At 39.5% G+C, this 18678-nt stretch overlaps 1 protein-coding gene across 2 annotated transcripts in view; it reads left to right on the top strand.

Annotated features, from left to right (window-relative positions):
- farsb (phenylalanyl-tRNA synthetase subunit beta) overlaps positions 1-18678 on the top strand; it is a 56065-nt gene that overhangs the window by 11711 nt on the left and 25676 nt on the right. For both annotated transcript variants that reach the window (XM_073040942.1, XM_073040943.1), the window contains 9 exons: positions 147-297; positions 2490-2598; positions 4394-4464; positions 4566-4627; positions 4884-4935; positions 5924-5985; positions 6073-6280; positions 10393-10473; positions 18065-18157. In XM_073040942.1, coding sequence (XP_072897043.1) covers positions 147-297; positions 2490-2598; positions 4394-4464; positions 4566-4627; positions 4884-4935; positions 5924-5985; positions 6073-6280; positions 10393-10473; positions 18065-18157 — 889 coding nt within the window. The remainder of the gene's footprint in view (positions 1-146; positions 298-2489; positions 2599-4393; positions 4465-4565; positions 4628-4883; positions 4936-5923; positions 5986-6072; positions 6281-10392; positions 10474-18064; positions 18158-18678) is intronic.

The following is an 18678-nucleotide window of genomic DNA, read 5'->3' as shown; positions in this document are numbered from 1 at the left end:
CATATCATATGTGCAGTTAACTGCCTGCAGTCCTTTCAATTTTTGTATGTTTCACTTTATGTTTCTTGTGGTGTTTTTATTGCAATACTGAATGATTAGGGCAGAAATAAATTTTGAGATTAATGTGCATGTACATACTTCTCTAGGAAGCGAGCTCTTGTTGCTATTGGAACGCATGATCTGGATACAATATCAGGACCCTTCACTTATACAGCACAACCACCATCTGAAATTAAGTTCAAACCGTTAAACCAGTCAAAAGAATACACTGCACTGGAACTTATGGATCTTTATAGGGTAAGAGAAACTTGCAATTGTGGTATTTTATATACATATTATAAATGTCCATTTCTGACTCCTCCCTCCCCTTTCTCGACATCTGACATGTTTTATAAACGTACCAATTCACACGGTTATCATGACTATACCTCTTCCCACCTATCTCCTGTAAAAATTCTATTCCCTTTCTCAGTTCTTTCTCTGCCACATCTGTTTCCAGTTTACAGCTTTCCTTTCCAGGACATCAGTGGTGTCATTGTTCTTTACTCCCTCCACTATTAAAGCTGCCCTCACCTGCAACTCCATTTCTGGCATATCCAGGTTCGCCTATCTTCCCACCTCCTTAACAGTGCCACAGTTACTCCTGTCCTTACCTACCACCCCATGAATCTCTGCATCCTCCGTAACTCCCGCCATCTCCAAAGGGATCCTACCACTTAATGTATCTTTACCTCTCCCTCCACCACTCCCCTACCCACTTGCCACAAGGGTCGCACCCCCCACGATTCCCTGTCCATTCATCTCTCCCCATGTTTCCCTCCTGGCATTGATCCCTGCAGGGGGCCTAAGTGCTACATCTGCCCGTTCACCTCCTCCCTCACCTCCATGCAGAGCAGTCCTTTCATGTGAGGTAACACTTCACTCGCGAGCCTTCTGTGGTCGTCTGTTGGGTCCGGTGCTCCTGATATGGCATCCTCTACATTGGTGAGACCCCTAATAAATTTGGGACTGCTTCATTGAGCCCCTCCGCTCCATTGCCACAAGCAGGACTTCCTGCTGGCTAAACATTTTAATTCCGATTCCATTCCCATTCTGACATGTCCGTCCATGGCCTCCTCTTGTACCAGGATGAGGTCACCCTTAGGGTGCAGGCGCAACACTTTATATTCTGTCTGGGTAGCCCCCACCCTGATGGTATAAGTATTGATTTCTTTTTCTGGTTAAAAAAAAGGTCCCTACCCCTATCCTTTTCTTCTATTCCCCAGTTTGGCCTTTTACCTCTTCTCACTTACTTATCACTCCCCCCTGGGTTCCCCCACCCCCATTTCTCCTCTGGTCCACTCTCCTCTCCTATCAGATTCCTTCTTCTCCAGCTCTTTACCTTTACCCACCTGGCTTCACCTTTCACCTTTCACCTTCCAGCAAGTCTCCTCCCCCTCCCCCAAACCTTTTGCACTGGTTTCTTCCCCATTCCTTTTCAGTCTAGAAGGGTCTCAACCAGAGCATCGACATTTCTTTAGATGCCGCCTGTCCTGAGTTCCTTCAGTATTTTGTGTATTGCTTTAGCTTAATGTAGCTGATGGGCTCATGAAGCAGTGAAGAGTCAGCCAGAGTAATGTGGTTATGGAATCACACTAAGATCATACTAGACAAAACATGGCACATTTCCTTCACTGGATATTTTAAATCTGATTACTATTTTCATAGACAACATTAAACACAATCCATCTCATGGTAACTCGAATTTACCAAACGCCACAGTGAGAGGCTGTGGAAGAATGTGTTTTTTAATAGAGTCATTGTGTCATAGAGAAGTACAGCATAGAAGCAGGCTCTTTGGCCCATCTAATCTCTGCCAAAACTGTTTAAACTGCCTATTCCCATCGACCTGCACTGGAATAATAGCCTTCCGTATCCCTACCATACATATACTTATCCAAACTTCTCTTCAATGTTGAAATATAGCTCATACGCACCAGTTGTGCTAGCAGCTCATTCCACACTCTGACGATCCTCTGGATGAAGAAGTTTCCCCTCATGTTCTCGTTAAACTTTTCACTTTTCACCTTTAACGCATGGTTGTAGTCCCACCTAACCTCGGTGGAAAATGCCTGCTTGTATTAACCCTATCTATACCCCTCATAATTTTGTATACCTATGTCAAATCTTCTCTCAATCATCTGTGTTCTAAAGAATACAATCCTAACCTATTCAGTCTTTCCTTATAACTCAGGTCCTCCAGACCCGGCAAAATCCTTGTAAATTTTCTCTGTACTCTGTATGATGAATAGTGCCTGTAGTATATATACAAAGTTGAAACTTGGTGAGTTTGTGGACAGTGAATTATTGAGGACTTAATGCACTCTATTGTCAATTGTGCTTAATGTTGTGATAAATCAGAGAAAGAAGCAGGCATATAATGACATCTATCTGACAATAATTTGTTCTGATACTAGTTTTGAAAATGATTATTTTGGTTTGATTTCTAGACAGATAGTCACCTTCGCCATTATTTACACATTATTGAAGACAAACCAGTTTACCCTGTTATCTACGATAGCAACGGCATAGTTCTTTCTATGCCCCCTATCATAAATGGTGAGTACAGTAATATGGAAAGTGTGTTCTAATTTATGCTTTTGCTGGGGCAGCTTTCTATTTCAGCTCATGCCTGCTGATGATACCTCTTTAAATGTTTTCCATATTTTCCTTACAAAATGTTACTATATTTTAAAAATTTTAATTTTTTTGCTGATTCCACCATTCAGGATTGATTTTCACAACTGTTTGTGTGAGAAGACTGCTCTCACTTCTAACTGGTCTCTGTAGGTTGTCTCTCCTCCTTTTGGAATCAGCACCAGTGAAATGATTTCTGTTTCCACCCATTGATTCTCTATCATTTTAAACAATTTGATATTTCACTGTTCAGCTGATTCAGAACTCATGGGCTTTTACAGAACTTTGTCATGGCATTGGTTTGCTGTTCCAATAAGAATTAAACAGTTCTTTTGCTATTAGAAGGAATTGTGCAGTTGTCCACCATTGTGCTTGTGCATTGTATTTGCTAAAGACAAAATTGGAATAACTGCAATATGAAATAGCATTCCTAGATTTCTTCCATCATAGACTATGAATTACAGAGTCATATTATGATATATCATTTTGTATCATATTCATGTTAGTTTATTCATACATAGTTACATTGGTCTTACACCTTCTCCCCTCTTTCTCAGTTGTGAAGGAAGGTCTTGGCCTGAAACACTGACTGCTGATTCATTTCTATAAATGCTGCCCAATCAGCTGAGTTCCTCCAGCATTTTGTGTGTGTGTGTGTTGCTTTGAACTTCCAGCATCTGCAGACTGTCTTGTGTTTTACATTTGTCTCATATTTAGTGATTTTTAATAATAAATTTGAAGAATGTGTTGTATTTTTTGAGGAGGTATCAGCTTTCTGAAAAGTTAGCCACTGAGCCATGTTATTTTTCTGTATTTTAAACATTGTGCACACTTTCCAATCATTTATTTTGTTCCTTTTGAAAATCTGTTAAGTTCTGTCCCATTATTTTCTGTTTGGGTATTTGATGTCTGAATAACAATTTACATTTAAAGTAAGTCCTTTTAAATTTTACCTGTGTTCTTTTGCTAATGGTCTTAATTATTTGCCCTTCTTGCTACTCAATTACAGACTGAATGGAATATCTTCTGTTTATCTTATTAAAACTTTCAAATTAATTTGAACACTCATTGGGTTTCCTCTAAATCTTTTTATTATAGTTAAAGCCAAGCATTTCCAGTGCAATCCAGTGAATTCTTTTTTTCACAAACAAGAGAAAATCTGCAGATGCTGGAAATCTAAGCAACACATACAAAATGGTGGAGGAACTCTGCAGGCCAGGCAGCATCTATGGGAAAGAGTACAGTCAATGAGACCCTTCAGCAGGACTGGAAAAAGATGAGTTAGAATGAGAAGGTGGATGGAGGGAAGGAAAAACTACAAGGTGATAGGTGAAACTCGGGTGGTGGGGTGAAGTAAACAGCTGGGAAATCGATTGGCGAAAGAGACTTGGGTCTGGAAAAGGGGGATATCTGATGACTCCTCTAACCTGAGTGTGGCCTCATTACAGTAGAGGAGGTCATGGACTGACATGTTGGAGTGAGACATGCTTCTTTTTTCTTGGCATCCTTCCTTAAGCAGAATATTGAAATCTGGGAATGAGTATAGTATTCTGTCCACTAACAGACAATTGATAAAGGAAACAGTGAGGCGACAGTGCCAAAAGCAAACATAAACACAATGTAAATGTTTTTTTCCCAGAATTAATGCTGTGTTTTATCATAGGTTGTGCAAAAATAGTTACTGTAAACATGTTTTTTAATATTTTTTATTTGCCAGGAGACCACAGTAAAATAACACTCAACACACGGAATGTTTTTATTGAATGTACAGCAACTGATCGCACTAAAGTAAGTAGATCAGTGTAAGCTAGGGTTTTATACCATCTTAGATCAACATTTTCAGTGCTTGTAAATCTTGAATTAATTGCTTTATTATTTCATCATAACAGGCAAAAATTGTGCTTGATACAATTGTCACAATGTTTAGTGAATACTGTGAAAAACCATTTACGTAAGTACAGTATTCTGTTTCTTAGCAAATGGGTATATATTCTTGTTTGATACGCAGTTAAGTTTGAAAAAGGGAAGTAATGTTCACACATTAGAAATTGTATTGAAGGCTATTAAGATATGTGTGGAGTTCCAACAAAATAAATGATGTGTCTTCGACTCTTCTTGGAGTGGCGTACTTATAATATGATATACTTTTTAAGTGCAGTTTCTTACCGGAATTTAATTTTTATGTAAAATCTGTATTTATCTTATAGAGTTGAGGCAGCTCAAGTGATTTATCCTAATGAAGAAATGTACGTTTATCCAGTGAGTATAATCAGATATATTTTATCATTATGTAAATAGGAAATGTCAAATACGGCATAAGCTTAAGGCAAGAGGGGAAAGCTTAAAGAAGGTGTGTGAGCAATGTTTTTCTAACACAGAATGGCAGGTGCTGGAATGTGCTGCTAAGGAAAATGGTGTAGGCTGAGACGATGGCAGCATTTAAGAGCCATTTAGATAGGTGCATGAACAGGCAGATGAAGTTATTTAGACTGTCATGATGATCAGCACAGACATGTTGGACCTAAGGGCCTGTTGCTGTGCTGTACTGTTCTATGTCCTCTGTGCCCTTGATGGCTGAATATTATCAAGTCAAGAAGTAACCACCTGGAGAATATTTACAGTCTTATAAATGTCAAGTAAGTTATGAGTATCTTGTTACAGTTTTCTGTTGAATTTGTATCAGATTTAATCTCCATGTAATTTTAAAACTTGAAAAATAACCATTAAAAAATTTTGAGAAATGGTTGTACACAATGTTGAACGAGTAGTATGCCTCTATTTATGTGAATTATCCTCAGTGCATTTTTAATGAATATGTGATCTAGGATGTTTTCTTTTAAATATGAGAATCATACAAGTCATTGAAATAGAATGTTACAATTTTATATCCAAGACAGCTAATGAACAGATTTATTTGCTAATATTTGGATATGAAAGAGACTGTTTATTCTAGTTATGTTGCTGCATGAGATGTTAGACATAACATTACTTAATATATATTTTTTTTGTTGCAACGTTGTCTTGAACAATGTTGATGTACCTCTTATAAGTTGATAGTATTGGGTTAGACTCAACACTAGAGTTTTTAACACAATCATTACTGGTAAATGCCAGTCAAAACCTGTAAAACTATTTCCAAAAATCAATGATTTCAGGAGAAGTGACTCAAAAAAAAATTGAAGGGTGTTTATTTTTAAAGTTGGTTTAAAATATTTGTTATGTATCACAACATATGTTTCTTTTGCAGGAGATGCGGTACAGAAAAGAAATTCTGAGTACAGAATTTATTAATAAAAGAGTTGGAATCAAGTAAGTTATTAAAATTAATACATTGATGTAATTGTCTTGATTAAATTTGGGAGAAAAATAACTTTGTATTTTTACTTTATCTTTTAGTGAAACGCCAGATTCTCTTGCTAAGTTGCTGACTCGCATGTATTTAACGTCCAAGGTGATAGGGAATGGTGCACAATTAGAAATTGAAATCCCCCCTACTAGAGCAGACATCATCCATCCATGTGACATTGTAGAAGATGCAGCAATAGCCTATGGTTACAACAATATCAAGATGACAGTTCCCAAAGCCTATACTGTGGCTAATCAGGTGGGAATACAGTATCATATTTCTGAGGTTTGCATTATATTATTAGCAGATCGGTAATAATTGTTGAAATGATGCCCGTTTTGGTATGTAAAAGATAGCAACCAATTGATAGACGGTAAAGTCTCTGCAATAGCAATGAATAACAGAGCATTTAATCTTTTATAATTGTTGTTTGAGAAGTGCATGTTGGCCATTTTCTGTTTTTCAAATACTTCCTGGAGATCATTTATATCATCTGAGTAGGCTGGTGAGTCACGATTTTATTTTTAAAATGAAGAGGGCACTTCTGATAATGTTGCTTGTGTAAATTAAGTACTGATAGTTGGAGTAGGGTGTCTTTAATGCAATAAATTTAGATGAGCAAGGCTACTTTCGACTCAGGCCGAAGATACTTATGCAGTTTATTCGAATGGTATAGATAAGAGAAGGATTAATGTAATTGTCTGATCACTAATGTACAGTAAAACTTAGGTAACCTGTTGTTTAGTGTTTAGAAATGCTGATATGTTGAGCATTCCTGATTAGTGCGATCCCTTTAACACAGTGCGGCCTCTGTTTCTGTGTTCCTGCTAACACAGCAGACCCCTCTTCCTGTGCTCTCTCTGACACATGGGGTCATACTTCCTGTGATCTCACTAACACAGCAGTGCCCTGTTTACTGTTCTCCATCTAACACACAGGTGCCCCAGTCTCCACACTCCCTTTCAACTCACTGGGGTGCTGGTTCCCTTGCTTCTTTTTGCATACTATACTCCCTTTAAGCTCACAGGGCCCTGATGTGCACACTCCCTTTAAACTCAACATTGCCCTGGTTTCTTGTTTTCATGTGTACCATATATATATATATATTTTTTTTTAAAGTGAATTTAGTTTTTTTGGAGTATTAGTTGGAAAAACATTTAAGTAAAAAATCTGCCAATCCACCAAGTCCCATGTTATGTCAGAGTAACAGAATTTTACTGTATTTTCAAACATCAGCCATCATCCTTCATCACTCCTTCATTTCCTTTCAATGACTATATTTACTTTATTTGGACACTCTGAGGAATTCTTGGTAAAGAATGTTTCAAAATGCCTTCTGGTGAAGTACGTTTCAGATTTCCAATGCCCTAGTGTGATAACTAATTAAATGATATAGTACCATTTTTGTTGGACCTGATAACAGGATGGACTATTTTATAGATTCAGTAGTCTGTGGAAGTTGAGGAGCAGTGTGTTGAGAAATTGTTTGTCGTTGTGAGAAGAGTAGGGTAGTGATAGTGGGAGATTTCAGTTTTCCTGGTTTTGAATGCTCCACCCAGAGTGCAGAGCCTGGATGGGGTGGAATCTGCGCGCTATGTTCGACAGTTTCCTCATGTAATATATAGAGGAGTCTACTCTGGAACAAGTAATACTGGAACTCCTTTTAGGGAACAATGTGGGCCGTATAACTGAAGTGCTAGCTGGGGAGCACTTTGGGACCACTGACTGCAATTCTATTAGTTTTTAAATGGATAGGGAAAAAGAGAGTGGGTCCATAGCAACCTGAACTGGAGCAGGGCCAATTCTGAGGGCATTAGGCAGGGTCTAGCTGGAGTCGACTGGGTGAAGGTAAGGGAGCGGTTGGTAAGTGGGAGGCTGTTAAGGGGGCCATATCAAGATGTTGCTCCATTGTTCAAGAGGCAAGAACAGGCCATGAAACTACAAGCTGGTGAGCCTGACTTCAGTTGAAGGGAAGTTGCTCTAGGAAATACTGAGGGACCAGATCTACCATTACTATCATTCAAGGTCTGATCTGGAATAATCAGCATGGTTATAGGTGTGGAAGGTGATGCCTGACAAATCCTTTTGGAGTTTTTCTAAGAAGTAACTCGGGATAGATGAAAGTAGGGTAGTAGATGTTGTCTTATGTACCTTAGTAAGGCCTTTGACAAAGTCCCACATGATAGACTGATCTGGAAGGTTAGGATTCAGGAAGCTAGTGATGTAGATTCAGAATTGGCTCGATAGCAAGTAGAGGGTGATGGCTGAAGGTTGATTTTATTACTGGAGGCCTGCGACGATGGGGTGTCCCAGAAGTTAGTGTTGGGATCTTTGTTATTCATTACTTATGTAAATAATTTGGATATGAATGAATATAAATCAGACGATAAGACACAGGAGCAGACTTAGGCCATTTGGCCCATCGAGTGTGCTCAGCTGTTCATCATGGCTGATTTATTACCCCTCTCAACCCCATTCTCTTGCCTTCTCCCCACAGCCTTTTATATTTTTACTAATCAAGAATCTAACCAGCTCTGCTTTAAACACACCCAATAACTTGGCCTCCATGGCCATCGGTGGCAGTGAATTCCACAGATGCCCCACCCTCTGGCTAGAGAAATTCATCCTCGTCTCTTCTGAAGAGAAGTACTTCTGATCTGAGGCTCTGGTCCCAGACATCACCTCTCCATAGAAAACATTCCATGTCCACTCTGTCTAGGGCTTTCAATATTTGATGTTTCAATTGGATTCCCCCATGGTTCTTCTAAGCTCCAACAAGTGTAGACCCAGAGCCATTGAACTCTCCAAATACATTAAACCTTTCATTCATGTGAACGTCCTTTGGACCCTCTGCAATGCTGATGTATCCTTTCATAGATAAGGTGCCCAAAACTGCTCAGAGTATTCCAAGAGAGACCTTACCAGTCCCTTGTAAAGCCTCAATTTTGCTTTTGCATTCTAGTCCTCTCAAAATGAATGCTAGCATTGCAGTTCCTCCTCACCATCAACTCAGCCTATCAGATAACCTTTAGGGAATCTTGCACAAACACTTCCACGTCCCTTTGCAGGTCTGATTTCTTAATTTTCTTCCCATTTAGAAAATAGTTCATGCCTTTACTCCTACCAAGGTGTATGACTATACACTTCCCTGCACTATATCTTCTGCAGGCTCGTTGCTTCCTCAACTCAGTAACTCTGTCTGTTCCACAAAGCCATCAAGTTTGTTGATGATACTAAACTAGAGGTCTTTATTCCCTGGAACGTAGGAAAATAATGGGAAACCTTGCAAAAGTTTTTAAAATGTTGAGGGTTCTGGAAAAGTGGACAGTCCTAGGCTTCCCCGGGGTTTGGGAAGGTAGAGGACATGTATACAGGATAACGATAAAGAGATTAGCTTATAAAGCTTAGCGATAAAGAGATCACAGATACATCAAAGCATAGTGATGTAAGAGCAACGGAAACATTCTGAGGGTGTGCTGGAAGCAGCCCACAAGTGTTGCCATTCTTCTGGCGTCGGTATAGCATGCCCCCAACTGTACATTTTTGAAATGTGCAAGGAAACCACGGACTCCAGAGGAAACACATGCAGCCACAGGGAGAATAGACAACCTCCTTTCAGACAGCTGTGGGAATTGAACCCCAACCTGATCGCTGGCGGTGAAAAGCATTACGCTAACCACTATGCTTCCGTGCTGTCCTTCTGAATTTACAAGGTAGAATCTGCATTGTTGCATGATGGTCAATAGAATGGGTCAGTTAGTTCTCATCTCCTTATGACCTAGGAATTCATTTGGGTCATCAAGTCCACATTTCTCTTCGGACAATTCTAGCAATTCCATTTCCTCACTTCAGTGGGAGCAGCAAAAATTAAGACTTAAAAATATTTAGCCTGAAGAGAGCTTGGTCCTTTTGCATACAGAGAATTAAGATCATAACAATCAGAAAATCAGTAGGTTTATCTATTGGCTGCAAGAACCTGAAGTCACTTGGGTAGGGAATAAATGCCAGATTGCACTCCATATTATCTACTTGCCCTTTGTGAGGGAAAACAACAGCTTATTTGACAACATGATTAGATATTAGCATGAACAATATCCAGCTTAGTCACTCAACACACACAAAATGCTGGTGGAATGCAGCAGGCCAGGCAGCATCTATAGGAAGAAGCACTGTCGACGTTTCAGGCTGAGACCCTTAGTCCTGACGAAGGGTCGCGGCCCGAAACGTCAACAGTGCTTCTTCCTATAGATGCTGCCTGGCTTGCTGTGTTCCACTAGCATTTTGTGTGTGTTGTTTGAATTTCCAGTATCTGTGGATTTCCTCATGTTTGCAGCTTAGTCATTGCCATGTTTTTTTTTTGTCTTCATTAGTTTCCATTGAACAAATTATCTGAGTTGCTGAGGCAGGACATGGCAGCTGGGGGCTTCACAGAGGCCTTGACCTTTGCTCTGGTAAGTTTTTAATGTTACAATAAACTTAAGATCTACTCCATTCATTTTGTTTCAGAATGGTTTGCAAAGATAAACATGCTCATGATCTCCTTTTTGTTCATGATCATGTTCAAAGGAAGGGTCCTGGATCTGAAACACTCTTTGTTCCTCATTCCACAAATGCTGTCCAACTTGTTGAGTTTTCTAGCATTTTCTGTTTTTTGGATTTCCAGCATGTGTAGTTTATTTTTTTTGAATCTTGTATACAAGTTCTCTCAACAGGGAGGAGCACGCATTTTCTGTTAACTGGCTTAAATCGGGTGATTTGATTTTAATAAGGGAAATGCAATTTCTGGAATATTTTTCAGCAGGGTCATTCATCAAGGATTAGGAATTGGGTTCTAAGCATTATCTCCCCCTTCCCTTATCCAGTACCTCATCTCATTGGTACAGTGCTCAACTTTGCTGAGTCTAATGAATTGGCTTGATTTTTATTAAGCAGCTCTAATGAAGGGAATGAGTCTCTGTGCACCTTCCCTGTAGAGAAAAATGGAACTTTACAGAAAAGCTAGAGAGTAACAAGCATCCTTTGAAGCCAAGGAGGCAGGAAGGTGGACTGTCACAGACATGGGTAGAACCAGATCTCCCAGGAATAAAAAAAATTGTACGGGAATCTAGGTGACAAATTTCTGATGTGGTAGAATTTGTAAACTTTATGCAGTAAGTGTAACACTCCAAAAGAAAACACTCTGAATACCTTCACACTTCTTGTTTAAATTGGCTAACTTGATTGCTTTATACAATAGGTTATTAATTAAAGGTGCTGTTTTCATCTTATTACAAAGCTCTTGGGTCTAAAGCTTAGTGCAAGATTTTTTGGTCTTATGAATCAATTCTTAACTAAAACTATAAATTTATCTTAGGCTGTCAACTAATGTACAGGTTCCAAAGGACGTAAAAGACTTTAAATTTTGATGTTTTATTGTTAATGATGTTGCCAATTGCTAAACAATTACTTCACCCACTTTAAAAATTGCAGTTCCTTGCTCTGCAAAACTATCTAACTGTGCCTTAAATATGTCAAATGAGGTCATCTTCACTGCTTTCCTGGGTAGAAAATTCCACAGCTTCAATACTCTCTGGGAAAAGCAATTTCTCCCCATCACCATCGTGAATCTATTCCCCTGATCTTGAGGCAATGTCCCCTGGTTCTAGTCTCACTTCTCAGTGGAAACAACTTTCCTACCTCTATCTTATCTATCCCTTTCATATTTTTTTAATATTTCTATAAGATCCCCACTCATTCTTCTAAATTCCAGTGGATTCAATCTTTACTCATAGGCTAACCCACTCATCTGCAGAATCAACTTGGTAATCTTCCTCTGCGCTGCCTCCAAAGCCAGTATATCTTTCCTCAAGTAAGAGACCAGAACTCCACATGCAGTACACCACATATAATCTCACCAGTACCCTCTGCTGTTGCTGCATAACATCCTGCTCTTAAATTCATACCCTCTAGCAGTGAACGTTAACATTGCCTTTGCCTTCTTGATAACCTGTTGCACTTGCACGCAGTTCATGTGCAAGCACTCCCATGTTTCTTTGTCCAATAGCATGCTGCAATCTTTTACCATTTAAATAATAATCTGATCTTCTAATATTCCTTCCAAAATGGGTTCACCAACATTGTACTCCATCTACTGGACCCTTGCCAACTCACTTAACCTATCCATACCTCCCTGTAGACTCACTGCATCTGCACAATTTTGCTTTTCCACTAAATTTAGTATCATCAGCAAACTTAGAAAGATTATACTCAGTCCCCCTTCCAGATTATTAATGCATGTCATGAACAGTTGTGGGCCCGTCACCAACCCCTGTGGAATGCCACTCATCACTGAGTGTCAGTTGGAGAAACAGAACTCTCTATAGTCTGTTGGTTAAACAATCCTCTATCCTCTAGAACCAGGGCACATTGGGGGCTGATACATTACCCTCCAATTTCATGCAGCATCTTATTCAGTGCCATAAAACTACAGCACAGAAACAGGACATTTGGCCCACCTAGTACATACCAAACTATTAATCTGCATATTCCCAGACCATAACCCTCGTTACCCCTGCTGTTCATGTATCTATCTAAATTTCTCTTTGGTGCTGAAATCGAACCCACATCGCTCACTTCAGTTGGCAGCTCATTCCACACTCTCACCACCTTTTGAGTGAAGAATTTCCCCCTCATGTTCCCCTTAAATATTGAACATTTCACTCTTAACCCATGACCCTTAGATCTAGACTCACTCATCCTTAGTGGAAAAAAGCCTGCTTGTATTTACCCTAACCATACCCCTCTATGCGATCTCCCCCTTATTCTCCTATGCTGTAGGGAATGAAGTCCTAACCTATTCAATCTTTTCCAATAATTCAGGTCCTCAAGTCCTAGCAAAATCCTTGTAAATTTTCGCTGCACTCTTTCAATTTTATGGACAATAGACAATAGGTGCAGGAGCAGGCCTTTTGGCCCTTCGAGCCAGTACCGCCATTCAATGTGATCATGACTGATCATCCACAATCGGGGATTAATCCATTCCTGCCTTCTCCCCATATCCCTTGACTCTGCTATCTTTAAGAGCTCTACCTAACTTTCTCTTGAAAACATCCAGAGAATTGGCCACCACTGCCTTCTGAGGCAGAGCATTCCATAGATCCACAGCTCTCTGGGTGAAAAAGTTTTTCCTGAACTCCGTTCTAAATGGCCTACCCCGTATTCTTAAACTGTGGCCTCTGGTTCTGGACTCCCCCAACATCGGAAACATGTTTCCTGCCTCTAGCGTGTCCAATCCCTTACTAATCTTATATGTTTCAATCAGATCCCCTCTCATCCTTCTAAATTCCAGTGTATACAAGCCCAGTCGCTCCAATCTTTCAACATATGACAGTCCCACCATCCCGGAAATCAACCTCGTGAACCTACGCTGCACTCCCTCAATAGCAAGAATGTCCTTCCTCAAATTTGGAGACCAAAACTGAACACAATACTCCAGGTGTGGTCTCACTAGGGCCCTGTACAGCTGCAGAAGGACCTCTTTACTCCCATACGCAATTTCTCTTGTTATAAAAGCCAGCATGCCATTAGCTTTCTTCACTGCCTGCTGTACCTGCATGCTTGCTTTCATTGACTGATGTACAAGAACACCTAGATCTCATTGTACTTCCCCTTTTCCTAACTTGACTCCATTTAGATAGTAAACTGCCTTCTTGTTCTTGCCACCAAAGTGGATAACCTCACATTTATCCACATTAAACTGCATCTGCCTACTCACTCAACCTGTCCAAGTCACCCTGCATTCTCCTAACATCCTCCTCATATTTCACACTGTCACCCAGCTTTGTGTCATCTGCAAATTTGCTAATGTTACTTTTAATCCCTTCATCCAAATCATTAATGTATACTGTATTGTAAATAGCTGCGGTCCCAGCACCGAGCCTTACGGTACCCCACTAGTCACTGCCTGCCATTCTGAAAAGGACCTGTTAATCCCTACTCTTTGTTTCCTGTCTGCCAACCAATTTTCTATCCGTGTTAGTACCCTACCCCCAATACCATGTGCTCTAATTTTGCCCACTAATCTCCTATGTGGGACCTTATCAAAGGCTTTCTGAAAGTCTAGGTACACTACATCCATTGGCTCTCCCTTGTCCATTTTCATAGTTACATCCTCAAAAAATTCCGGAAGATTAGTCAAGCATGATTTCCCCTTCGTAAATCCATGCTGACTCGGACCAATCCTGTTACTGCTATCCAAATGTGCCTCTATTTCATCTTTTATAATTGACTCCCCACAACTGATGTCAGGCTAACTGGTCTATAATTCCCTGTTTTCTCTCTCCCTCCTTTCTTAAAAAGTGGGATAACATTAGCTACCCTCCAATCCTCAGGAACTGATCCTGAATCTATAGAACATTGGAAAATGATTACCAATGCATCCATGATTTCTAGAGCCACCTCCTTAAGTACCCTGGGATGCAGACCGTCAGGCCCTGGGGATTTATCAACCTTCAGTCCCATCAGTCTACCCAACACCATTTTCTGCCTAATGTGAATTTCCTTCAGTTCCTCCGTTACCCTAGGTCCTCTGGCCACTATTGCATCTGGGAGATTGTTTTTGTCTTCCCTAGTAAAGACAGATCCATAGTACCTGTTCAACTCGTCTGCCATTTCCTTGTTCCCAATAACAAGTTCACCCATTTCTGCCTTCAAGGACCTAACTTTGGTCTTAACTAATTTTTTTCCTCTTCACATACCTAAAGAAGCTTTTACTATCCTCCTTTATACTCTTGGCTAGCTTACCTTCGTACCTCATCTTTTCTCCCTGTATTGCCTTTTTACTTACCTTCTGTTGCTCTTTAAAAGTTTCCCAATCCTCTGGCTTCCTGCTCATCTTTGCTATGTTATACTTCTTCTCTTTTATTTTTATACTGTCCTTGACTTCACTTGTCAGCCACGACTCCCCTCAGAATTTTTCTTCCTCTTTGGAATGAACTGATCCTGCACCTTCTGTATTATTCCCAGAAATACCTACCATTGTTGTTCCACTGTCATCCCTGCTAGGGTATCCTTCCAGTCAACTTTGGCCATTTCCTCCCTCATGGCTTCATAGTCCCCTTTGTTCAACTGTAATACTGACACCTCTGATTTTCCCTTCTCCCTCTCAGATTGTGGATTAAAACTTACCATATTATGGTCGCTACCTCTTAATGGCTCCTTTACCTCGAGTTCCCTTATCAAATCTGGTTCATTACACAACACTAGATCCAGAATTGCCTTCTCCCTGGTAGGCTGCAGTACAAGCTGCTCTAAGAATCCATCTCGGAGGCACTCCACAAACTCCCTTTCTTGGGGTCCAGTACCAACCTGATTTTCCCAGTCTACCTGCATGTCGAAATCCCCCATTACAACTGTATCATTACCTTTGCGACTTGCTAATTTTAGCTCTTGATTCAACTTGGACCCTACATCCAGGCTACTATTTGGGGGCCTGTAGATAACACCCATTAGGGTCTTTTTGCCCTTACAATTTCTCAGTTCTATCCATACTGACTCTACATCTCCTGATTCTGTGTCACCCCTCACAAGGGACTGAATTTCATTCCTCACCATGAGAGCCACCCCACCCCCTCTGCCCACTGGTCTGTCCTTTCGATAGGATGTATACCCTTGAATATTCATTTCCCAGCCCTGGTCCTTTTGCAGCCATGTCTCTGCTATTCCTACAACATCATACTTACCAATTTCCAACTAAGTTTATTACTACCCTTCCTGTAGGAAGGTGACCAGAATTGCATGCAATACTTCAAATTTAGCCACCAGTATCTCATACTACTTCAATATCACATCCCAACTCCTGTACTCAATACTTTGACTTATGAAGTTCAATATGCTAAAAGCTCTCTTTTACAGCACTATCTTCCCGTGATGCCCCACTTTTAACGAATTATGGATCTGTGTTCCCAGATCCCAAGTCTACATCATCTATCTGTTCCTCTTTATCCACTGCAATCAAATATCCTCAAAGAATTTCAGTAAGTTTGTTTGTTCTTCATAAACCCATTCTGTGTCTGCCTGATAGAACTTTTTCTATCTTGATGTCTCAGTATTTCTTCTTCAAGCATTTTCTCATCTACTGGCATTAACCTAATTGGCCTATGTCTTTCAGTCCACTGAGGCACGCTCAGAGTCCAGTGAAGTATTGGTCAATTATCACAAACATGGCAACTATAATTTCCCCCATTTCTATCAGTACCCTGGTATGCAAGCCATCAGGGACCAGGAGACTAGTTTATACCGTTAAGCCACTTAGTTTGTTCATCACTACCTCTTCAGTGACAACGACTGTATCGAGGTCCTCAACTCTCATTGCATTCATAACATCTTTCTTTGAAGACTGACACAAAATAGTTGATCAAGGCCTCGGCTGTTTCCACATTAATTCTTCCTTCTTATCTTTCAATGGACCTACATTAACTTTAGGCACCCTTTTCTGCTTTATATAATTAAAAACTTAAACTAATAGTTTTTATATTTTGTGCTGTTTACTTTCATAATCTTCCTTCCCTTTTCTTTATTATGTGCTCAGTGTATTTTTTTGTTGCTTTTTAAAATCTTTCCAATTTTCTAGTTTCCCACTACTCTTGGCGACTTTGTATGCACAAAGATTTAATTTGATGCCTTCTTTTATTTCCTTAGTTATCCAAGGCTGGCTCACCCCACCTTTACAGTCCTTGCTTTTAACTTGTGCTCCATGAAAAATTCAGTTAAATGTCTTCCAATGTTTCTCAACTATAGCCTGTTCCACCTATAGTCTGTGTTCCCAGGCAGCTCCTCCCTTACCCCATTTTAGTTTCCCTTGTTTGGGCATGATACACTAGTTTTAGATTAAACAGTTGCTTCATCCATTTGCTGGAGAAATTCAGCCATACTCTTGATCGCTCTGTACAGGAGAATCCCTAACTACAAGGTTATTAATGTTATTTATCTCCTTGTACAGGGCTAGATCTAAGGCCACATTTTCACTTTGGGTTTGCTGACATGCTGTTCTTGAAAGCTGTCACAGATGCATTCAGTGAAGTCCTCCTAAAGACTACCAACTTGATTTGCCCAATCTATGTGCGAGTTAAAATCCACCATGACCACTGCCGTTCCATTCTTACATGCATCAGATTTTTTTAGCTTATTGCTCATGTACTGTATTGTTATGATTTCTGGCTTATAGACAACTCCCACCAGTGATATTTTATCCCTTTACTATTCCTTATCTCTATGCAGATGAACTCTACATTCTGCTCCTTAGATCTTCTTTCACTATCGCCCTGATTAATTTATCTCAAGATACCTCCATTGCCTGCTTAATCTTCTGTAAAATCATGTAAACAATCTTTTAAGGACAAAGTAATTTTAGAACTCTTGATTTACTAAAGAGTTATGTTCCTGAAGGCATAATTATTTAGTAAATTGTGAGTCAGGATATGTATTCTGAAGTGATAGGTATAGCACATATTCATATATTTGTAAATTGAGAAATATGTGTAATGATTGTGAGGTAATCTCTCTCAAAATGAGAGCATTAGAAGTGAAGAATTTTGTTTTTGCAATTAACAAATTGTCACTAGAGACTATTAAATATCACATTTATATTATGTATTTTTAATCTTCCTTTCTCTTAATAATTTCTCATTCTATATTGATTTGACATTAACTTCATCTACACATGTTCACCATCCTTTTTAGACTTATTTATGCTTTTTTATACATTAATGAAATCTTAGTAGTTTGGGAGATATATTGTTGGTCTGGTCATCTGGTTGGTCTGTTGTCATCACCATACTACACTCAGCCTGGACATCCAGCAATCTTGTGGGCAAACATACTTTAACCAATAAAAGACCTAACAGAGTTTCCTTTGAAGCACTGACAATTTGTTTGATCTGTTTGAACACCTTGCAAGGCATCATGGATTTAAGAAGGAACAGGAGAAAGATCAATTGAATTTGGTTGATGCTCTGATGACTTCCATTGCCTTCTTTTCTCAGTATTTTTTTCCAATTACCTCAGTGTTCTCAGGAAGATATTGCTGACAGGCTGGGCAAGGATCTGGCAAAGACGAGAGCAGTACATATCGCCAATCCCAAAACAGCTGAATTTCAGGTAAGAACCAAAGATAGACTTTTGTTCAGGTAATTAATAGAGTTGCATGTCTGTGTCAACCATATTTGAGGAAGATTTGTGTCTAAAGAAGCTTAGCTAGGTTTATATAATAGATTAAAGTACAGCTGTCCTGCAACTTCACTAATTTGGAATTTTCTGATAAGTTCCTTAGCAAGATTGCCATTAGATTTAGTATTTTTCTTTCAGATAAAGGATGTATCTGGAATGTTATTTATTATTTAGTGAATACATTGAACTAACTTGTAGTTTCATTAGATTTACATCTTAATTGTGATTACAAATCTGATTTCATGGATCTTTGAGTATCTAGAGTTCCATGGGCAGTACAGGGAAGGATTTTCATTGTACAGTATTAGCAGCAAGATCATGAATTAACCATTAAGAAAATTAATTATTTTGCAACAAAGAATGTACCCATCTTCCAAACCCCATCTTTTCCCACTTCATTATCTGACTAATCTGCCTGTCTCCATTTCTTGTGTTGATCCTGTCTTCCCTTT

This window comes from Hemitrygon akajei, chromosome 3 (assembly GCF_048418815.1).
Source record: "Hemitrygon akajei chromosome 3, sHemAka1.3, whole genome shotgun sequence".
Lineage (NCBI taxonomy): Eukaryota > Metazoa > Chordata > Chondrichthyes > Myliobatiformes > Dasyatidae > Hemitrygon > Hemitrygon akajei.
Note: the sequence above shows the minus strand (reverse complement) of the source record. Positions and strands in the feature narration are given on the sequence as shown.